This window comes from Trichomycterus rosablanca, chromosome 23, assembly GCF_030014385.1.
Source record: "Trichomycterus rosablanca isolate fTriRos1 chromosome 23, fTriRos1.hap1, whole genome shotgun sequence".
NCBI lineage: Eukaryota > Metazoa > Chordata > Actinopteri > Siluriformes > Trichomycteridae > Trichomycterus > Trichomycterus rosablanca.
Genome location: NC_086010.1, coordinates 17,622,139 through 17,646,897, shown reverse-complemented (window position 1 = coordinate 17,646,897; position 24,759 = coordinate 17,622,139). Strand labels below are relative to the sequence as shown.

Genomic DNA, 24,759 nt, shown 5'->3' with positions numbered 1-24,759 from the left:
GCTCTCTCGCCCATCAACTTAATTCCTCTGTCCAGTTCGATCACTCCTTCCCTGTGAACTGCTGACCTAATAAAGCTGTCGTTTTCGGGGCGAAACGTTCAGACAGAGCGAGCTCCCGTCACGCCGAGCTTATCACCCTCTGCAGTGGTCTCTCTGTAGCGCGTCCAGGTATAATTCTCCTCCCGAGCGCCCTTTGTGACAGCACACATAAGCTCCGCCGGGTCAGACTGAAGGTCGGACGCTCTACCGCTGAATGAAATGACTTCGTTTTATCTCATTTTATATTTTATATTTCATAGCCAGTTTTACCAGATCGACACACAGGAGGTACGCCCACGTACAGCGCCCACACATAAACGCCTCGTCTTCGGATGTAAAAATAACTGACAGTACAAAGATTTACGCATTTCCACACTTTCTTCGCACGAGCTGCTAATTGGGCTGTTGGGATGCAGGAGGAATGTTTTAGTGCGCTAACACAGCAATGAGCACTTCTATAAGCCATGCAGTCTAAAATGTATTAGAATGCGGACATGTTTTGCATTAAATGCCTTGATGTAAAGCGTATAAATCCTGGACGCCTGAGGAATTACTTAAGCAACCAAGTTTGAGTCAAATTTCACTACATTTTCAACATCTGGATGGATATATGTTTACCAAATGACGTCTTCAACCCAAAATGCTGACTGCCAAGCGTTCACTATAGCAGGGAATCCATAGTGGAATGGGCGGCCGTCCAGTGGACGTTCTCATCAGCTTCTGTGATTGCTTTGTATGGTCACATAACAGCCTGACTGCACCTTATGGTGAAGCACTGCACTCAATCCTGCTAATGACTTTGGTCTATACCTATTTCTAAAGTAAATTAGGACTAGTTGATGATCAGCAGGAAGTCAAGCTCCTTTAATGGCCTCTCTAATGACCAAATGTATACATTATTAAAACGTATAGGATGCCTTGGAGTGCACACCTTCATTTCTCAAACAACTATAACATTTTCTTCTTAAAGAAGCTTTAACATCCCACCAAAAACCACTGAGTAGCTCTGTTACAATATTTCAGGCAGCATCAAATCCAGTCTAGACATAAAGGGTGGTCAGCTCTTTGGTATGAAATATATTCTTTTATGTTTCTAATATTTTGTCCACCTCTGTATTGAAGTGTAATTCCGATAAGAACCAAGCTCTGTGTGTGAGTGCGATCCTGCATGCATGGCCGGCTGAAGACTAAAACAGTAAAGCTATGCATTAAATTGCTAAACGATAAGCAGTGGAAGCTCCAGCTGCAGCCCGACAGCCCAATCTCGCATTAATCGATTCCTTTAGGCTGCAGCAGGCGGACGCACGAGAGCAGCTGATACCTACAGAAATCTTAAACAGACTGCGCGTCTGCTGTAAACGCCCGCCACCCGAGGAAAACGCATTCACCTCACGTCGGACGGGTTCGTAGTTCCTCGCTGTGCCTGGTTTTAGTGTGATAAGCAGTAAAGGGCGGGAGGTCAGAGCTTTCTGTGACTGACATACAGAAAGGGGGAGAACAATGCATTTCAAAGATCTCAGGAGAGAAAGGGTCAGTGGTTAGAAAGCATTCTGTCCACACAACACACAAGTTACACGAAGCATTACAATATAGGTGCATTTTGAATGTATATAATTAGCATATGTGTTGCTGTGCACAATTTTTCAGCTATCTACCCCGTCCATCAGTGGAAAAATACCAACGCTGGGCATTATTATGCACGTGGATCAACAAAGCAGTGACATTAATGTGCGAAAACCATTCATACATCCCCACACAAAGGTTTTAAATCTGGTCACATATACAAATAGGTTCGGTCCTAAATAAAAATCCACAATAATTTGGTTCATCTCTATTTGTTTTAAATGTTGATATAAAAAAAATCTGAATCTCATGGCACCAACCTGGTGCACTAGCACACCAGCGCCGAGACTCTGAACTCCTTGGTTCGAAACTCGGCATAGCCACCGATCGACTGGGCGCCATCTAGCGGGCATAATTGACAATGCCTGCAGGGAGGCATGACCGGAATATGTGGGTGGGTCTTTAAACGCGGTGTATTGGTGGATAGAGGCGCCTGTGCAGAGTGCATGGGTGGAAAAGGGTTTCGTTAAAGGCTGTGCGCGGGTCGGAGGAGGCGTGAGCAGCAATATATCCAGCAATCGATCCCCAGCAGTGGAAGACAAATTGACTATGCTAAACTGGGAGAAAATGGCTCCAGACATTGAGAATCAAACCAATCAAATCAAGACTTGGTGTCGATTCCACACACTGGAGCTGTTTTGGCTCAGTTTTGTGCACAAAAATTAAGTTTGTATAATCAGCACATCTGTAATTCAGGCTTTTAATTGGCTCATTTGGTCTGTGTTAGATTCCCAATGCTGCGAAATCTCTGTAATAAATATTTAATATCTTATTTATACTACTAATAATACAACTCACTCACGTATTAATATAGCATTATTTTTGTACGCATCATAACATACATAAGCACAAACACACAATTCTTTATATCATAACTTCAATGGAAATCTATTATTCCATTCAATCTGAAGTGCCCTAGTATCCTCTCTATGTAGGGCACTTATTAGCATGTTCCCTTCCTGTGACAGACAGAAGGAATAAAAAAGCAGGCAGCATATGGTGGAATATGAATTCTCAAGTGTATCCGTTCACTCATTTTCTCTTCAGATTTTTGAAGAGGGTTTCATTGGGTCTGGATCCTGTCCCGAAAACCATGTGCCTATTATATATGTGTGGTACCAACAACTAACACCCCCAGTGCCACTGTGCTAACCATGTAGGGAATTCATTCATGCATTCATCTTCAGACTGGAATACACCCGAGACTGGGCACCAGTCCGTCACATGGCACCACAGACATACCCAGTGATTGATTACACCAGGGTACCTGAAGAAAACCAGCTCTAATAGTTTGGATTTGCTTTATAGGTCATAGAAGTAATTCATCAGTTCAGTTTCAGTTTATTTCACATCTTGCGCACTTACTCATTCACACCTAGTGTCATCCATCCATCCATCCATCCATCCAACAAGTAACCTCACTGCGAGACTAAAGGGCTGCCACCTTATCAAAGGCAATCCCCAACAGCTATGGCTATTTAAGATCAGCCAATCTACCTCCTGCATAGAAAAACCCTGACGAACACAGGAAGAACATCTGAAACCCTTCACTCCCAGAACAGCTGTAATCCTTGAATGTTCTAATTGAGATCCTAAATGGTTTATAATGGGAATTCTCCAGTTGTAGAAAGAATTGAGTTGAAGATCTGCTTTACAGTCTGTGATCTTGAAGCTGTGATCTATGAAGGTTCAATTGTTGTTTTTTTTGTCTGATCTGGTGATCATGGAAGGACCATTGAGGAGTCTTGACTTCATCCTGGCGTTTACCAAACGGGGGGCATTTTAAAATTGTAAAATTGTAAATTGTAAAATTGCTTTATTTACAGACAATTAGCTATTACGCCACCAAACAGAACAATCAATATATGTAATCCATTCATTTATTCTAGGAGAGATGTAAAGCAGCCATTCCACCTCCTGCTGTGCTTTTGAAAGACAGAAATAACCTGGTGTTGAGGAAACATGGTCTGCATTAACCAAATAATATAAAACCACAATAACTGCTGTATAATCAACCCAAACCTGTCACGGCACTTGTACCCTTCACATATTAAGAACGCCATTGCTGAGCTGCAATAAGCTTCACCTTTTGTAAATCCGGTCCCGAAACACAAAATCCTCCCGAGCCGCGAGAGATAAGCACAAAAAATCATTAGCTTTAGCTTAGCTGCACTCTGGCCACTATTTATTACTGTTTCAGCTCTCCGATCAGCAGCTGCGAGACACTGAGGAAGATCAATGTTTGTTATTTCAACCTCATTGAGTCTCACTTTTCATTCTGCCACACATTCGGACCTGTGTCAGCACCGGCGTATTTATCACCTCAGGACCATTCCGGTAAGGGATGTGCTAGCAAACCTTCAGCTTTAGTGGTAAATAGCATTAATAAAGGATATAAGGTTCACCTCTTGTGAATTACTTGCAGCAGCAATACTCTCGCTCTTCACTTCACTAAGAGTTTAAAATGCAGCGCCTGGAACGGAAAAGGAGAGACGGATGAATGACGTCACTTAATTGTAAGATTTTGTTTAGATCTGTGGTGACATATAAGGCTGACAGGTAGATGCTAGCTGCTATAAGGTCAAAGCCTGGTTAAATCTCTAGATAGAGTCACACATAAGCTCTGCAGAGATTAAGCTGCCTTCTGGATTTACGACCCCAAATAAACTCCTAAAGAAAAAAAAGAATAAAATAGAAAAAAATTTGGGGCTGTATGGAAATCTTCTCATCATATAATGTGATCATTCTGCAGCTTATGGTAAGTGTAGCTTATAAAATGGCTTATATAAATATAAATCCAAGACAAACGTTCCTAATAAAGTGATTAGTGAGGGCATTGAAATCCATGCCATGACACACACGCCCCTCACGTCTTCTACACACCACTTACACGATCATTTCTGTCCCTGCTGCTTTTTGTCTTCCACAGGTTTACTTTCCTCTCTCAGTCAGGTGCAGTAATTGAATGTTGAGGATCCGCTGAGGTTTAAACTGCTTTAATTATTTTCTTCAGGGTTATCGTACGTAATAGAGGCCATCATCAACAAAGTTTCATTTGTGTGGTGATGAATAGATGACTAATCGCGCTGACGTACCATGTAACCAACCTGATTTGGATCAGCTTGTGGGAAATAAATCCTCTAAATCATCTACCTTAATAACCACATTAAAGGCATCAAATGATGTTTTTCCCCTGGATATTTCAATCTGTTTCTAATTACTGAATTTATAAAGCGACAACTTCTAGTGTTTGGACGTCCTGCATGACTAGGAAATCATTAAGCAAGAATGCTTCTTGGAGTCCATCTGGTTGAGTGAAAATTGTAATGTGAGCCAAACCAAAGTCAAACTACTATATTATTCAACATTTGGGGCCATGAAACGTCTGGTGCCACTCAACGTAGGAATAAAACCTGGACAGGGTGCAAATCTATTGCAGGACAGCCCATTATACACACTGCCTTCCACATCAAGGCCAACAGTATGTAAATATCACATAAGCACAATATAATTCATCCTCCATCACACCTTACAGCTAGCATTGAGCATTGAAAGCAAAGGTAACATCTTATCCCAATACTAAAACCACATTTACATTGTTGGCATTTAACAGATCGTGTAGCCGAAACAACTTAGAATTGTGACTGAATACAGTTTTTATTTCTTCATGCGCATTATGAATGTTCCTCTTTACTATAGTGATGCAGTTTTTACCTCTTGAGCTTGAGCCCAGACCCCCCGGGGTAAATTAAATACATGACCACAACAATCCAAAGCTTAGTGCAAATCATAAAGGCATGAAAACGGCTGGATATTCAAACAAGTGTCTCTCCTCTAACCAAAATTCACTCGCCCCCTGCTTCTCTCAGGCTCATCCATGTTTCATGAGGCTCTGCTCCTCATTAGTCAGAGTAATGGGAAAGTGGCCACAAGGTAACGGTTCATGTTCACAACTTCACTTATCACACAGGAGTTCAATCACCACATCCCCCCCCCCCATCCCGGTTTAAACCATACAGCATGACAATGTCCAGTCCAACACATCCCGCTTCATTCTGATTGCTTTCTAAAATCTGAACGCGGCACTTCCGCTCCAGTTTCAAATCCTGGTACTGAACATTAAATCCTCAATGAGCCGAAATCCATCAGTGGTTTAATCCTGTGTGAAAACATTCAACGTTACACCTTCATGAACATCAAACACTGAGACTGAGGGATTATTTACAACCACTTAAATTCTACAAGATAAAATCTGCCGTGGGTAAAACCCCACTTAAGTCACTTCTGCCTTCAGGTGAGAATTACGCTCCGAGTTCTTACTTTCATTCTGTCACATTTTATCAGGAAACCTGTTGATTTATCTTTTTAAATGTGTTTCTTCTTGGGCCATTAAAACCGATAATGTTGTAGAAAATTACTTCATAGCATGACGTCCTAATTCCTCATTGGTGGTTTATTTATAAACCTCTGCTATAAATACGAGGCTGCTGAATGTGTGAGAAATACGAGGCTGCTGAATGTGTGAGAAATACATCAGCATGGGTTTAGAACCTGTTCGCAATAATTCAGTCTTACAGAAACAGATACAGAGATCATTAAAATTCCAACAGTCATGTTATACTATATGTGCAAAGTTTTGACTTTAACTGTACTGACTGATGGTACCTTTTACTCCAAGCTGAGGAATTCTGTCAGGACAAAACATGTACTAGTTCTTTTTCAAACCCTGGGTCTGACCCACCCTAACTTTAAAAAATGGGTTGCAGAGAAAAATAATAATAATTAAATAAATGCATTTTAACAGGCACATAAACAAAATGAACTTGTACACTAACTAACTTGTGGAGTCTTTAATTAAGTATATTTCTTTTCACCCTTACAAGGCGAGTTTATATGCGGATCAGCTTTGTTTACAGAGAGCCGCACCCTGATCCCATCATCCCTCGTCTCTGTGCAAACGCCATCAATCAGCCAGCAGAGGCCATAACTGCTCCAGTTATGAGGTCCCAACCGGCTACCATCCTGTATAAACAACAGCCAATCGTTGTTCATGTAGGCGCCCAGCCTGACGGATGGCAGAGCTGAGATTTGAACCGACGAATGTCAGCTCACGAACGCCCCCTTGTGGAAGCTTTCCATTAAATCTTGTAAACCACAGTGGGACCAGATTGGCACCAGATTGTTTTATTAATTAAATATATTTTGTTTTGGGTTTCGTTTTGATGTATTGTTTGTGTTGCCTGGAATGCAGTAAATCATGGACAAAATGTGGGACAAAAAAAATCAACTAGTTGATGTTTAAACTGCAGTACGTAAAGCAAATGATGCTCAACAGTGGGCGTCCACTTTTTTTTAGTTCTAGTTCTGGAAGTATATTTACAAAACAATCTAGTTTAAAGCACCAACCTAGTGAGAAGAATAATGATCACATTAAACTATTAATTTAAAAATTAATTTTTAAAGTAAAAAACCAAAAACAACAGGACTGTATACTTGTTAGATTGTACAGTGGGAAAAACATCGATCCAATAACAACAATCCCACCAAAATACTGTAAATTATGCATAAAATACATAATGTGCATAAATACTTGTTAACAGTCCGTGTGCTGTCTGGTTTGTTAAATATGTCACAGGTCATACATGTGTATTATGTGTGCTATTATGTGCATCACCAAAACAAATTCCTCGTATGTGTAACATACCTGGCATAACTAACATAAAATAAAGTGATTCTGATTCACATTGTAAAATAAAGCCACTTTAAGTCTTGAGCTCTTACTTTGGCCCAACATCCCATCCTCATGTGTATTCCTGCCCTTCCTGTAAAACATATTCTCAGTCGTCTGGGTTTTTGGCCCACTTGCATCACTTATCACCCGTGGTGCTGTCATTACAGATTTTCTGCCTGTCATTACAGATTTTCTGTGAGATGATATATGGGTTCATCCCGAGTGTCTGTCCTCCGTAGTACAAACTCCTCCAGACTACTGAGCTCTAAACTGTAAGCTTCCTCCAGCCAGGAAGCAGAACTCTGCTCATCATGAGACCGTTTCCACGTCACTTCATGTGTATTAAATCCTGAATCGTCACCCAGGCAGAAGAACAGACCCGTCTAATCTGGGGTTTTCGTCGTTGAGGATAACAGTGATCCGTAGTGAGAGCAGGGAGAGAGAGAGAGATCAGGTGATTCAGATACTAATCTCATCCTCCTGGATGTCCATGACCGGGTCAGTGAAGCCATTTGAAGGTCCTGATGAAATGGTTTCAAATATTTATAGGAGAGTCGGGTTTTCATCTTCAAACAGAGACGCTCTCAGAGGAGTTGAGTACGGAGAAATACCGCGGCTCACGGGACGGTTTCATGTAAGCTGCTTTAATATTAGTACTACAATACAAACCAAACAAAGTGTTTCACTACCAGCACATCCGATGAGCCAGAGCACCTATGTAAAAATTTAAAAACACGTTTTAAGAGCTACACAAATAAAACCACTGACCAAAAATTACTTACTAAATTAATAGTGTATACCGACTAGGCGTAACATTATGAGCACTGACAGGTGAAGTGAATAACACTGATTATCTCTTCATCACGGCACCTGTTAGTGGGTGAAATATATTAGGCAGCAAGTGAACATTTTATCCTCAAAGTTGATGTTAGAAGCAGGAAAAATGAGGTGAGGATCTGAGCGAGTTTGACGAGGGCCGAATTGTGATGGCTAGATGACTGGGTCAGAGCATCTCCAAAACTGCAGCTCTTGTGGGGTGTGTCCCGGTCTGCATTGGTCAGTATCTATCAAAAGTGGTCCATGGAAGAAACAGTGGTAAACCAGCGACGGGGTCACGGGCGGCCAAGGCTCATTGATGCACGTGGGGAGTGAAGGCTGGCCCGTGTGGTCTGATCCAACAGACTGATAGAAAGGTGTGAGAATACACAGAGCAGCACAGTTTGTTGTCTATGGGGCTTCAAAAGGGGGACCAACACAATATTAGGAAGGTGGTCATAATGTTATGCCTGCAGGGACTTATTATCCCTAAATGACCTTAATCGACTTAATTGCAATTGTATAAGGTTTACTAAAACGATTTAATTATGATTTTTTTCCTGCTTCGTTTCCTGATTGATTAGAAAGCCTTCAAATCTGTTTATGCTACTTCAGGTTAAATACGTGAGGACTGTAAAGTGCTGAACATTTAACAAAAAGCTTATTTACCAGCACTTAGCATTTTAAAAAGCTGAATGTAATTAGTTCAAACACTTCAGGCAATGTGTGAGCACATTTTGCCATTAATTATAGTGCCTGAAAGTTGAGCTGACAGAACTCAGGAACTTTTTGCAGCGTTTCTTTATGCTCCAGTGTGACTTAAAATCGTGCACAAAGTCACATACAAAGTCAGACCGGCCGTATTTACCTCTCCAGACCTGAAGAAAACACACGATCCATTAATCACAGCTAGCAGCAAGTGAGATAAATCAATCTGTATCTATGAGGAGGCAGATTAGGGATGATGTCGGAGAAGGTTACGTGCCCAATCCGACCTATTCAGGCGGTAATGGTGGACATGACTGACCTTTACTTCAAAACTTTGACCTCAGACTACTGGGGGAAAACAACACAAAGCAGCGGGGGCAGAGGTAAGTGGAACAGCAGCCGAGACGCCCTGGATATTTTGTTTGGGCTTTTGTTGGAACCAGGACTTGTGTTTTCCCAGAAGAGAGCAATTACGGATCTACCCAGGGAGGTGGAATAGTTTTAACCATGAAGTATTAAAGCTATATATATATATGTGGACGCTCCTTCTAATTAATTCTAATTAACAGAGATGAATAGGTGTGTCTATTTTGGCCACACACATTACTTACAGGATCATAAAATCAAGCGTACAACCGTGCAATATTCACAGACAAAAGTTAGCATTGGAATGAACTGCACTGAGGAGCTCAGTAACTTTCAGTGTTCAACACGTCAGTCGTTACGTTTTGCTTAGCTAACCCGCCCAGGAATCTGCTGCTGCACAACGGAGTTGATCAGTCTCGGTTAAAGCGATCAGTCCTGTTAATGTATCAGCAGCATAAAGCTTAAAAGAAGTTCACTGCTGATCACACGGAAGCTCAGGGTGACTTAAAGCTTGCTTAACTGTGAGAAACGTGGTGCAGCATCTACTTGATAATGGTACACAGTTTCTCTCAATATAAGGCGACAGTTTGGGGTTTATTTCCTAACCTTGGCAAAAGACCACTGTTCCAGGTATGTACGTTTTATGAGTGCAGTCAGGAAACACTGACAAGGTTTAACGACATTACAGGACTTTCGTTTCTCATTATAAAATAAATCACCTGAATAGCTGTATATATACTTTTGACCTGGCAAATGTTGCCATATATTCAGAAAACCCACAAAGAACCTGAATTGGGTGACATCAATTACAAGCCTGTGTAAGCTTTTAAATGTACCTGTACATGTTACATAGGACAGAGGGCGACTATCTAAGGAGGCATTAGTCTATCACAACATGACTTGACACCTAATAAATTAGAAAACACCAGAGAGAAACTTTCATTCACATCCGAATCGTCACAATCCCACCCGTGCGCTCAGCTGTTAAATGAGCTGACAACGATACATGTTCACTAAGACCCCAAGAGTTTTCAAATGAAATACTTGATTTTAGTGTGAAAACAGGTAGGACTGCATCAGAACAAACTTGTTCCTGCACTCAAGGAACGCGGTTTCCCAGCTTTCATCAGCGCATTCCATCAGCATACCATCTAATTAATTCTAATTAATAGAGATTACATCAATACAAGAGCACCAAACCACAAGTGTCTCAAATGAAATACTTGATATCAGTGTGAAAACACTCTGGATTGAATCCAGGTAGGACTGCATCTAAACAAACGTTGTTTCCCAGCTTCCATCAGCACATTCCATCAGCACTTCTCTGTACTTGCCTGCACCAAAGGAACGTTGTTTCCCAGCTTCCATCAGCACTTCTTCTAATTAATTCTAATTAATAGAGATTACAATGATGCAAGAGCACCAAGACCTCAAAATACTTTATTTTAGTCTGAACAAACTTGTTCCTGCACCGAAGGAACGTGGTTTCCCAGCTTCCATCAGCGCATTCCATCAGCACTCCTAATTCTAATTAATAGAGCTGACAACAATACAAGAGCACCAAGACCCAGAGTGTTTTAAATGAAATACTTGATTTTATTGCACAAACACTCTGGATTTATTAAACACATTCTTTACACCCCTGAATCCTCCTGATGTATAAGCGGTAGTTTGAAATTAGGTCTGAAATGGAAAAACGCACCGGCCTGGAAAGTAATTCTGCACCTTTTTAATGGAAAACGCTGCCCGGTGTCGTGTCTTGTCCAAACACAAAACCTCTTCTTCACCCCTCACCACCTCTTAAACACCCAATTGTCCCTTTTAGGTTCCATAAGTCATGTGTGAGAGCTGCAGTACATACAGGGTGTGCGGGATCATTCAGGCCTGACTACAACTTTCTCTCGAGTGCAGGAGGCGTGAATACAACAGTAAATAAACAAATACATAAAAATACGAAACCATTTAAAGCCGAGTACAGAGACCTGAGTCAGGAGATGCCCCGACAACAACCCTGGCTCAGCTGGATTCTCATTATTTATAGGAGACGCATAAAATGTCCCTGAATGCTTTAAAATTAAAATCGCTACCAGGTTCAGCTTAGTCAGCAGCAAATGGAAATTAACGCGTGCAAACACAAATCAGTGGATTATCAGGAATTAATTCAGATCCCGGTGCAGGAATTTCACATAAACCGTAAGTTCATCACTCTTACCAGTACCAGGGATCTTACAGATAATGTTTTATAAGATTATGAGCTAAACAGACAGCGGCAAAGTAACTGGCATAAGTTTATACTCTGATGCCAGGCAGATCTACCAAATGTACCCAGCAAACAGATTCAGATGGGCCACGGCTTCTCTCTTACAATGCATTTAAAAAACAGCACCATATTTATGCTGCGTCCATCCAACCCTGGTCACTCAGGACTTCATCCTTTAACTGGAAATGTATACACCGAAAGTCAAAACAGGGGCTCAACCAGTTGTTAAATATTAGGCAGCAGATTACATTAAGGTTCTCTACTTTTAAATGGAGCTTAAATACAGTACTTGCTTCAAAATTAAAAAACATTTAAATCTTATGAGCTGGTTTTCTAAAGCGTGGACAATAAATATGTTTATCAGGTTTGAGTGACCAAACAGACCAGAAGTTTTGAGGCATGAACATCCAATTTTGTAACTCAGTAAATGATAAATCTAGGTTGTATTGATATTTTTAGGTAAGTTATGCATTTGCAACGTTTGTGTAAAACAGATGAAGTTGAAAACCTATGCAGCCCAAATCTTCAGAATACTCGACACTGCCTTGTTTCCCTAAACCCCCAGTAAACGCAACCGTGCCACACCCGTTAATCCACAGTGATCACTGGAGCACTTTGTTCCTCAGGTCCTGCAGTCGGTCGTTAGCCACGGCGTCCCTCAGCGCTCTGAAGAACCCCAGGTAATGCCGAGTGTTGTGGAGCATCAGCAGCACCCCTGCCAGCAGCTCATTGGTCACCAGCAGATGATGTATGTACGCCCGCGTGTGGTTCTTACAGCAGTAACAGTCACACCCCTCCACCAGCGGCCGGAAATCATCCTTGTAGCTGAGGACAGAACACAGCCTTGGCTTTCTCACTTTCATTCATATTACGTATTTACTTCTCATTGTTAGAATATAGTTGTGATATTTCTCAAAGTTTGTTTTGTGGATGTTTTGTGGTATAGACTGCCCTTCGGTCAACTAGGAAAACAGCTGCACATGGGAGTGAACCAGAAATGAAATCATTATCACCCTACATAGCTCAGAGGAAACTGACCATATGAACCTCATGGTTGAAATTATTTCAGCTACTCTGCTTCTAATGAAAGGTTAAGTTCATTCATGGTAAAAATTTGCTTCCCGCTGGTACAAGAATCAGAAGCTGCTTCAAAAGATTCTCCCCTTCACATAAAAAAACAGGAACCAGTGCAAACTGGACATGAAGAAGATAATAATAGTAAAAATAATACTAATAATAATAGTAAAAATAATAATAGTAAAAATAATAATAGTAAAAATAATACTAATAATAATAGTAAAAATAATAATAGTAAAAATAATACTAATAAAAATAATTATAATAGTAAAAATAATACTAATAATAATAGTAAAAATAATAATATTGATAATAATAAAAATAGCAATAATAATAATAGTGATAATAATAATAAAGATAATAAAATGAATAATAATGATAATAATAATAAAGATAATAAAATGAATAATAATGATAATACTGTAATAATAATAGTAATAATAATAATATTAACAATAATAATAATAATATAATAATAACAATAATAATAATAAATATAATAATAAAATTATAATAATTATGCTAATAACAATTGTAATAATAATAATAATATCTAAAGCCATTTCACAGCATCTTACTCTACTGTGTATAAAATCTACTTTCTGAATGTTAAACTGGTTCTGCTCTCAGAGTTCCAGTTCATCTCACTGTTCTACATGAAACTACAGTGTAACGTTGTAAACGTAGCGTTAGTCAATCAGGAACAGTGGCAGAGAAATAAAATCACACAATCCTTTCATTCTTTACATACCCACAGTCCCTCATGTTCATCTCAAAGCCGGTCATGTTCTCAGGACTGCCGTCTCCATTCTCCTTCAGCTTTTCTACAGTCGGATTCTCTCCATTCAGTTCCAACACTGACAAACACAGACATTACAATATAGTTCAGTCTGAAGTTCTACTTCTGTCCCAACTTTTTTGGAATTGCGTTTGTAAGAAAGAAAATCTTAACTGCCACTTAAAGCCGAGAGAAAATTTTGGTCAGATGTCATTTAAAATGGTGTGAATTAGAATCTACTGAAAGATAGTTGACACTGCCCACAGTCAAGCAAGCTTAGATTTTATGCTTAGTATAATCTGAATATTAGTATTATGCTGCTTGTGCAGAGGGATTGATAAGCAACACATCTGTCATAAGCCGCTGCAGGATGTTGTAAGCAAAATAAGGAATAAGAGTTACTACAGAACGGTTGGTACCAACCCCAAGAGCTGAAACTGTAGCGTGACTAGTGGAGTATAAAGGGAGGCCAACAGTTCTGTTCTTTGGCTAATATACTGCTGTAAGAACCCACCACACCAAACTGTGTTTAAATAAATCTTCTACAATACAGTCCATTGGTACTTTTTGACTTCTTTTGCATTCTCACCACAACAGCATGAGCTACAGTCATATGTATCGACTAATATTCTAATCATGGTGTTATACTGCAAACAACTTCACAGAATTATCTAGGCAAAGCACACACACAGCTCCTGTGATAAAACTGAACACAGCACAGAAAGCAATTAACCTGAGAATGCTCTTTGGATCGTGAGTTAATTAAAGAATTATCCCACAATATAAAGCGCTCACTTTGCAGAACTGCGACGTGCCCAACTTATTCATATCTGATTTATCAGCTAGAAAAGGTCGCTGTAAGAATCAGGCTAAACGGAAGCTGTGAGCTCACACAATTAACCTTTTAAATCCTGCCGTCTTAATTCAGAGCTGCAGCTTCAATTTCTATACATTGTTCTTTTTTCCAAGACATGGTGTCGCATGAAATAACTTTAAATTATTAAACAAAACAATATTACACAACTACAACTGTAGGGCAGTTGTAGCCTAGTGGTTAAGGTACTGGACTAGTAATCAAAAAGTCACTGGTTCAAGCCCCACCACAGCCAGGTTGCCACAGTTGGGTCCCTGAGCAGGGCCCTTATCCCTCAATTGCTTAGACAATATATTGTCACAGTACTGCAAGTGGCTTTGCATAAAAGCGTCTGCTAAATGCCGAAAATGTAAATGCTGGCTTGTAAGCGACATTCCAATTCGTCCTAAAGGTGATAGAGACGAACTCATTAACCAATTTCTTATAGACTATAGATTCTGTGCACAGGGGCAGTCATGCTTTCTCAGGAAAGGGCCTTCCCCACACTGTTACCTTAATATCATTTATTTTATATCACTGATTTTATAAACCTGTTAGCAAATGGTGTGGCTAATTCAACTGAACTTAATAATTAAGATTAATTAAGGGAGTCCACATACATTTGACTGGACATTGTATATAACACATCAGTATTTAGACTTGATCAATGATGCCCGATTGTTCAGGTGATTGACGGGTCACATTTCTAGGAAAACGAGAGCCAGTGTGTAAGATCTGACCAAATCTTTGTTAGAACAGAACTTTAGCTTGTCATATTCCTTTATTTAAACAGACAGAACAAGAGATGGAGCAGTAAAATGAGCCGGGTGATCACAGGCAGCCCGCAGCCTCTCCCTCAGCAGTGTGCACTAATTTGTTTCGAGGACACTTATAGAAAATCCCAAAAGGCAGCGCTCAACAGCAAAGCACTCGGAATTTCATTACAATCGTCGCCCCCTAATCGATTTGTTCTGCCCACCGCCGCGCCTCTGTACACATCACCGAGTCCAATTAAGCCCGTCTGAGCACGTCCTGCCCATCACAACATCTGCGTTACGGAGACCACGTGGTCGAGACTTACAGTATGAATTAGCATCAGCGTCCGCCCTGGAGAGGCGAGATTGATGTTCGGAGCTCTGGCTCGGGTGCAACAAGCCAATTACTTCATTCAGCTGAGGGCTTAACGTAAGCATGTTAAATAAGTGAAACCAGGGGCCCTTTACCATCCGGTACACCCTTCAAACAACTCGTACCAGCACTGAAGAAACTATGTGCATGCTGTTTGTATGCAAATGCTTCAAATCTGAAATTTAAAATGAGGCGGGCACACCGGGGGCTCCTGAAGAGCCGCGACCCCACAGAATAATACACAGAACAATAAAGTTTAACTACACGGAGGCTTTTATTATACTGTATAAACATAGGAACTCATGTACACACAGGGCCTAACTTAAGAGACTGTGGCCCACCTGTTGGCTCAGATGTACCTGCTGTCTCTGGATCAGGTGTGACGGTGTAGTTGAAGTGCAGGGCGCAGCCTCGTTCTGTCACCTGGAAGGGGAAGAAACACTCAAACAGATCCACTCCTGCTTCCACACATGCAATCACTTCGTCCGGACGGCCTACACCCCGTAACAACCTGAAAACACAGCCGAAATGATGATATAATCAGTAAATAAACTGAACTGTAAATGTAAACATTTATAACTGGGGTTATAACAAATGTTCCTCGCTGTACATTGCTGCTATAATAATACAACTTTAATAACTGTAAATTTGATTAAATAAAAAAGTGATCTTGTTGAAAAGGTCGCTGGTTCAAGCCCCACCAGGGTGTTGGGTCCCTGAGCAAGGCTCTTAACCTTCAACTGCTTATAAATGCATCTGCTAAATGCTGAAAATGTATAATGTATAACCCTAACCCTAGTGGTTAAGCTGTTGGACTAGTAATCGAAAGGCTGATGGTTCAAGCCCCACCACTGACAGGTTGCCACTGTTGGGCCCTTGAGCAACCCTCAATTGCTTAGACAAAAAATACTATCACAGTACTATAAGTCGCTCTGGATAAAAGCGCCTTGCTGGACTAGGAATCAGAAGGTCGCTTGTTCAAGCCCCACTGCTTCTAAGTTGCCACTGATGGGCCTCTGAACAAGGCTTAACCCTCGAGCGCTTGAATTGTATTGAAGTCGCTTTGGGGGGGGGTGGGGGCTGGGGGTGCACCCTAAGTACCAGTCCCAAGCCCGGATAAATAGTTGGGATGCATCAGAAAACGTACTTTATTGTGTGTACGTGTACAATACCATTCCCTTCCTATCACTTATTCTCTCAAATATAACAAGCTCATTTACTTCTGTTTTTGTCTCGTATAACTATTATTCAGGTTTTTGTAAATATATGTTTTATTCAGCAGCAGTAGTGTAAACCCAGGCCAGACTTTCGGCCCTAAAGCTCATCCTGTTGCCCGGCCACAAATTGACGAGGTTGCTGTTGCTCGTGGGGTGAAAGAGATTTAACACGGCTGCTGTGAGGAATCAGTGCTAGCAGACGTAAGCCCGAAGCACAACAAGCATTCAGCCTCTAACTGATAGGAACACATACACACACACACACACACACACCTGAGTTTATCCTGAGGCAGCTCTGCAGTTACTGCTGTAATTAGCTCCCCTCTCAGCTTCTGCTCCATGGCGCCAGACTGGAAACCATCCAACACGAATCCAGCCACGGGCCGCTTCGCTGTCTCACGTGCTGACCTGAGCCTTTCCTCCAGGACGTCGCCCCCTTCGATCACGCCGAATATCGCAGACCCCTTTAGCTCCTATCGATGAAAACAGCACACACACACACACACACACACATGTCAAACCCAGTGCACATAAGTGAACAGGGAACAGATTATCTGATCTGATCAGATCGACCTCGAGTAACCTTGAGAAGTCGGCTGCGTTTCTGGTTGTTGTTGACGTGAGTATTAAACAGGAGTTCATTCTGACGACTCGTGTTTATCGAGAATCGCTTGTCAAAGCATGTGGTGATTTCCATTACAGAATCGTTTTGATTTAATGCAGGGTTGTCTGAGGGATCCAGGGTGACAGGCATCACAGACGCTAAAATATGTAAAATTCCTGCATTTGGTAGCTTTGCTTTTAATGTGTTGTATAATTTATTGGTGCATTTTTTCGGCTGCGAGTGGCGAGTCTCAAAACCTTTGTCGCTCATAGAGAACTAGGCCTTTTCTGGACGCTTCTTTTATACTTAAGGCCTTACCTAATTCACAGCCGTGAAAATGGTGTCACAAACCGTAAAACAAGCCCATTCCCGTGTAATATTCAAGTGCCTTCTGTTTACTGGTTAATTTGCACTATAAGGCGGTCCTAGCAATCCTACGGCAATTCAGTTAGCAATTTATAAGTGTTATTTAATAACTGCTGTGAAATGTGGCTCTTTTTTTTTTTTTTTTATCTGCAAAATCTGTGATTATTTTCCTGTGAAATTTTATGTTTAATTTATGCATTTTCTCCCTTTTAGCGTGTCCAATTGCCCGATTGCGTCATGCTTCCTCTCCACCAATGCCGATCCGTGCTCCGATTGAGGAGAACGACGCACAAGAAAGCCCGCAAACAGTTTGCTGAAGACAAGCAGTCCAAGAACATGGATTACTGGAATGCCCTGTGGTCTGACGAGACCAAGATAAACTTGTTTGGCTCAGATGGTGTCCAGCATGTGTGGCGGCGCCCTGGTGAGAAGTACCAAGACAACTGTATCTTGCCTACAGTCAAGCATGGTGGTGGTAGCATCATGGTCTTGGGCTGCATGAGTGTTGCTGGCACTGGGGAGCTGCAGTTCATTGAGGGAAACATGAATTCCAACATGTACTGTGACATTCTGAAACAGAGCATGATCCCCTCCCTTCGAAAACTGGGCCTCATGGCAGTTTTCCAACAGGATAACGACCCCAAACACAACCTCCAAGGTGACAACTGCCTTGCTGAGGAAGCTGAAGGTAAAGGTGATGGACTAAACCCAATTGAGCACCTGTGGCGCATCCTCAAGTGGAAGGTGGAGGAGTTCAAGGTGTCTAACATCCACCAGCTCCGTGATGTCATCATGGAGGAGTGGAAGAGGATTCCAGTAGCAACCTGTGCAGCTCTGGTGAATTCCATGCCCAGGAGGGTTAAGGCAGTGCTGGATAATAATGGTGGTCACACAAAATATTGACACTTTGGGCACAATTTGGACATGTTCACTGTGGGGTGTACTCACTTATGTTGCCAGCCATTTAGACATTAATGGCTGTGTGTTGAATTATTTTCAGAAGACAGTAAATCTACACTGCTATACAAGTTGTACACTGACTACTCTAAGTTATATCCAAGTTTCATGTCTATAGTGTTGTCCCATGAAAAGATATAATAAAATATTTGCAGAAATGTGAGGGGTGTACTCACTTTTGTGATACACTGTATATATATATATATATATATATATATACATATATAAGGAATTTGAGGACTGTTTACGTCTTGTAAGCTTGAATACGTCCTAAATTACATTAGATACGGACACACGTTGCCTTTCTATCTGGTGCTTCGTGCATTCAATCAGAATGTGTTTCATGATGGTGGGGACCTGACCAATTTAACTCTGTGGGGGTTCTTCTCATTTTATTAGGTGCAAATGTGTCAGTCCGTTGTGGCCGATGCAGCATCTATCAGTGTACAGAACTTGGTCTTCCTGTTTTCTTATGCCCCAAAGTAAACACCCAACAAAAAACGAACATATTTCGTATAATGTATTTGTTTTAGTACATTATGCCTCTTACCATATGTGCAAGATGTATGTATGATGACACTAGGGTAATGCAGGGTTGTACACCGATCAGGTATAACATTATGACCACCTTAATATTGTGTTGGTCCCCCCTTTGCTGCCAAAACAGCCCTGACCCATCGACCTTTCTATCAGAACCAGCAAGAACAACTTCAGCAGATTGAGCTACAGTAGCTCGTCTGTTGGATCGGACCACATATATCCCTCGCTGCTGTCATGAGTAAAAGGGGCGACTTATTAGATTGGCAAAAAGGGATGATTATCAGCTTTTGGGCCAAAACTGCACAGTTAGTGACAAATTGCACCATTTCGAGTAAGCGATGTGGAAACAATTTCCCTCTGTCTATCTAAAATGCATCTTCCTTTTGTTCTTCGTATTTTGTTCGGGCATCATTTCTAGTGTTACCCGAGACGCCTGACACAAACGATCCGTCCCTGCGCTGAGAGCAAAACCGAAACCCCTCCGAGCGAACATTCCTCTACAGATAAGCACACAGGACCGATGTACTGGACTCATGCACCGTTACCTGTGATTCGTTGTGCAGCGCTAAACACTCGTCCAGATGTGATAGCGTCCGCTCGACCGCTTTGCGGACTCTCTTCCGCGACGTGTTAGCCTGCCACGTCTCCCCGTCCGCCATGCTTTCGTAAAAATCAGGACGGACGGCTGCTTGCAAGGCCATGAACTTGGTTACGGAGAGCTCTATCCTCCCTCCACTGCCCCATACTGACACCGTCTGCACACACACACACACACACACACACACACACACACAGAGAGAATTCAGCATTAGAAATAGATCTGGTTTTAGTTAATGGGCTGTAGTTCTAGGAACATTTTGTTTACATTGTTAGGTAGATACATGTATTAGTAGCACAGACATTTTACAAAAAAAAGCATCCTGCAAAACTCACAGCAAAAGCACAACTTGCGTTGGTTAACGGTGGGTTAATGGTGTTAACAGACAGTTGGACAGTAAATGATTTCTTAGTGTGTTAACAGTGTGTGTGCTGTGAGTGTAAATATTATTCTACGACTGAAACCCGGAGTGATTTAAGCATCTCTCTCAATAAGCTCTGACCTTGTTAGTCACGTGACCAGTAGGGCAGGTAGTCGCAGGGTCACGGAGGGAGCAGAAGACCAGGGTGTCCTGCAGACCTGTTGATGTACAAAATTACATTCAAAATCACATCTTTCCTTCTTTCTCTGTACAAATGGCACTGAAATCCTGGAAGCAATTTCGTTCACTTCAGGCAAGAAAAAATAAAAACGCGGGCACACAATTTTCATGCAGGTGAAAAAGTAACAAATGTAATTTGGAGGTGTAACCCTGAGATATTGCGAATCAGGACGGACGTGGACGTGCGACTTTTTGAAAAAGCCACAAAAACGTATAAAAGAACATAGAAAAGAACTTCTGACTTGAACAAAGTATTCACACTGAATATTCACACCTCACCCACATGCACGATGCCTCCCCCGATCATGATCATTATGCTTCAGGATCCAGATTTACTAGGCAAACCATTCAACTGGGCACAACACGAAACCAATAAAACAAGCTTGCTACAAGAAATACATAAAGATTTTATGTTTGGATGAAGCTAAACTGTGTTTTCAACCCACAATGTCTGAAGCCAACTGTTCTGTACGGTGGGGAATTTATAAAGTATCTGCAGCCATCTGGTGAGACTCATTAAACTGAATGATTTCTTAAACAAATATGCAGCAGTTTTACAGGACCGGGACCTTCACCCTGTCCATTTAAAATGCTTCCCACATATAAAGTCAAATTTAAATCTTAACTACAGCTGCATTTTAATATTTTCACATTTATATTCACATTTTTGGAGATTTGTTTTGTTTGCCCACAGATAAGCAGATAAGCAACAGCAGAGATTTATTTCCAGCTGCACACGTGCAGTAGTGCTTGTTTACCAGATGTTCACATCATCATCTTCAGCATTTAGCAGACGCTTTTATACACAGCGACTTAGACTTTTTTTTTTTTCAATGCATTTTCTCCCCATTTTCCTCCCGATTTAGCGACTTGTCTTCCGCTGCTGAGGGATACCAGATTGCATCCGAGTAGCGCACGTCGCTGTACACGCCTCTTCCGACACGTGTACAGCCCTCCTCTTCTCGCCCATGCATTCCGCACAGGCGTCTCTTCCGCCAATCAGGGTCTTTACACGGCGTATGAAGACCCGCCCACCCACACATAGTCCGGCCCCCTCCCTGCAGATACAGTGGCCAATTAGTATCTGCTGCAGGCACTGCCAATTATGCCCGCTAGATGGCGCCCAGCCGACCGGTGGCAACACCGAGTTTCAAACCGAGGAGTTCAGAAACTCAGGGGTCAACAGTAGCAACCTGGCAGTGGTGAGGCTTGAACCTGCAACCTTCTGATTACTAGTCCATTACCTTAACCGCGAGCTACAGCTGTCCCAGTATGTGCCTTCCAATAACCAATAATTACACATCTGGTTTAAAGTTTCTAGACAGACATTCATCTAACATTATAAAACTACATTTTATAATAAAATTGCTTCTGTTCTATTTAGTTATCGTTATACCATGTTGCTCATTATTTGGTTTTGTTCTGCTCCTGCACATATTGGCTATTTTTTACTGGAATCCTCCAAACTAGCCTGAATAAGCAGTTGTGCCAGCATTCATGAAAGTAATCACTAATGAAAGTGTTACTGACCTGCAAACTTCCTTACACCACCTTTACACTCTTCTAGAACCTCATGGTGTTCTGCACTGAACAGGGAACCAAATTGAATACATAAATACATAAATAGATGGCATAATTACATGCATCAGCTTAAATCTAAGTACTGCAGGATTACACAGTAAATACACACTATATAACAGGAAGGATTACTTGATGTACAAACAGCAGTGATAACCAATATAATGTATATTAAGTGTGTGTAGAGATCAGTAAATGCTTACAGACTATCCAGCGAGACCTGTGTGACCGCCGGCAGGTTGCTGAGCGTGTGCAGGGTCTCCTGAGTCAGATGAGGCACCGTGGCACAGCGGGTGTACAGAAGACAGCTTGGCACTTCTAAAGAGTGCCCCCCTGTTTGCCCGACGCTGGTTAAAAGACCCAGCCGGCATCCTCGCACCACTTTGGACAGTTCAAACTTCATGGCACCAGGAAAACTAAGCAGGAATATCAGTGGTCCACTACAGAAAAGAGAAACAGTTATAACAGCATTATAAGACATTAGTTATACCTGTCAGCTTCCAAAATGTATACATAGCAAACAGAGCTTTCGTAGCAGAAACAGCAGGGCAGAGATGTAAAAACTGTCCAACTGTTTCCTCCAATAATTAGGAATTTTAGTCATGAGCAAAGTTAAACCTGTGTTAAAACTGCTAATACAGAACAGAGGTTAATAGAAGATTAATGTACATTTACAATTTACAACAATTTTGGCATTTAGCAGACGCCTTTTACCCAGTGATACCCAGAGGGCCAGTGATAGCTCAGTGGTTAAGGTACTGGACTAGTAAACAGAAGGTTGCCGGTTCAAGCCCCGCCACCACCAAGTTGCCACTGTTGGGTCCCTGAGCAAGGCCCTTAACCCTCAATTGCTCATCGTGTTCAGCTCATAAGTCGCTTTGGATAAAAGCGTCTGCTAAAAGCTGAAAATGTAAATGTAAATACCCAAAGCAATTTACAGTAATGACAGTATACAGTCTAAGCAATTGAGGGTTAAGGGCCTTGCTCAAGGGCCCAACAGCAGCAACCTGGCAGTGGTGGGGCTTGAACCAGCGATCTTCTGATTACTAGTCCAGTATCTTAACCGCCAGGCTACAGCTTCAGAATTACAGTCTCGCCACTGTTTTAGCAACAACGTTGTTATAATTGCTTGAATGAATTAATGTGAAAAATCGTTTTAACAATTAAAACAATGTTGTTGCTCTCAGCTCACACGGCTATTAGTTTAGAAAATGCCATTAAATATAGTTTTAATTTATTAATAATCTTAATTTCACACTAACACATAGAGAACGAGTTAAATTTGAAATTAAGGACATGCTGAGGGGATACAAAATCTCAAAGATCACAGTTTGGGGTCAAACATTTTAAATTGAGGATGCATTTTAGTATAACCTGTTTAATGAAGGTTCTACTTAATAAAAGCGTCAAGTGGTAATTTACATATAAAAATAATGAATTAGAATTTAATACATTTGCTGTTATAACAAATATTAAATGCAAAACAGAATCATTACACTGATGTCCACATATCCACTATACATACACCACATCAGCAGGGTATTAAACACCACGGACTCGATCGTTTTATCTACATTATACATTATACACTTTATCTGATGTTATGAAATACTGGATGTGCTGAATTCATTCCTTGTAGTTCTGATACTACAGAGATGCAGGAAGGAAAAAGCACTGCACATTCCTGTAAAACTGATTCTAACAGACATTAAAGCGGTTTAAACTTCATTAAAACATGTATATCATGTATATATATATGTATCTAATAAACATAAAGTATAAGAATCCTGTAAACATCAGTAACTCACCTAAAACTGCAGGACACGTGACTAGAACTACAAGTCGCGGAATTATGACCGACGCGCGTTTTACGTCACCAGTGAGCTGATCCGGCTTCTCTTAAAGGTGCCCTGAATAATAAATGATCATTTTCATTATTGTTATTTATAATAAATTACTCTCGTTAATGAATTGGTTGCTCAACAAATATTGTCTGATTATTTAACAGATTAACCAAATGCCTCCTCAAAATACATAACGTGATGAAAGCCCTATATATTTTACTTATACATATGTGTGTGTCTATACACATACAGGTATTATAAGATGTTATGAGTTATATAGGCGTTATAACTCCATGATTATTAATTCATTCATTTTCTTATCACGATCCAATTAGGGTCGTGGGGTGGGGGTGAGGAGCTGGAGCCTATCCCGGCTTTTCAACGGGCGCAAGGCACACAGTAACACCCTGGACGGGGCACCAGTCCATCGCAGGGCAGACACACACACACACACACATTCACCTACAGGACAATTCAGTGTCTCCATTTAACCTGACTGCATGTTTTTGGACTGTGGGAGGAAACCGGAGCACCCGGAGGAAACCCACACAAACACGAGGAGAACATGCAAACTCCGCACAGAAAGAACCCGGACCGCCCCGCCTGGGGATCGAACCCAGGACCTTCTTGCTGTGAGTGTTACCCACCGTGCCGCCCACTCCATAATTACCTAATCATAAAAGCAGATTACATATTATTGCATATTACATTAAGCTTATTTATATAACAATATTGTACCATTTACACATTTTTTCTAAACCAAATGTAAAAAAGGTGAACACCAAATATTTATAATTATTTAAAAATATGGAAAGTATTTATGACAATACCTCTATTTATTATCGTAAATGTGTTTTAATGTATTTAATAGATATAATTTGCATATGTATGTTTTAATATAATTCTATTTATTATGTAAACCTAAATCAAACCTAAATATGAAATAAAAATAAAAAGACATACCAATTATATTGCTAATATAATCTTTAAGATGTTTTATATATATATATATATATATATATATATATATATATATATATATATATATATATATTATAATGCAATAAATTGTGTT

The 24,759-nt window shown here is 40.9% G+C and overlaps 1 protein-coding gene across 2 annotated transcripts; it reads right to left on the bottom strand.

Annotated features, from left to right (window-relative positions):
- Window positions 1-10,713: 10,713 nt before the first annotated feature.
- On the bottom strand, window positions 10,714-23,691 carry qtrt2 (queuine tRNA-ribosyltransferase accessory subunit 2). 2 transcript variants are annotated; one of them, XM_062985538.1, is made up of 9 exons: window positions 23,649-23,691; window positions 22,044-22,280; window positions 21,793-21,848; window positions 20,164-20,240; window positions 19,609-19,818; window positions 16,870-17,069; window positions 15,721-15,890; window positions 13,372-13,477; window positions 10,714-12,368 (listed from the first exon to the last, which is right to left on the bottom strand). In XM_062985538.1, exons 2-9 carry the CDS (start codon window positions 22,241-22,243, stop codon window positions 12,146-12,148), a joined length of 1,242 nt encoding a protein of 413 aa, XP_062841608.1. In that variant the 5' UTR covers window positions 22,244-22,280; window positions 23,649-23,691; the 3' UTR covers window positions 10,714-12,145. The 2 variants fall into 2 exon arrangements, with proteins under 2 accessions (XP_062841608.1, XP_062841609.1); XM_062985539.1 differs by having other exon boundaries at window positions 15,739-15,890.
- Between the last annotated feature and the right edge of the window lie 1,068 nt (window positions 23,692-24,759).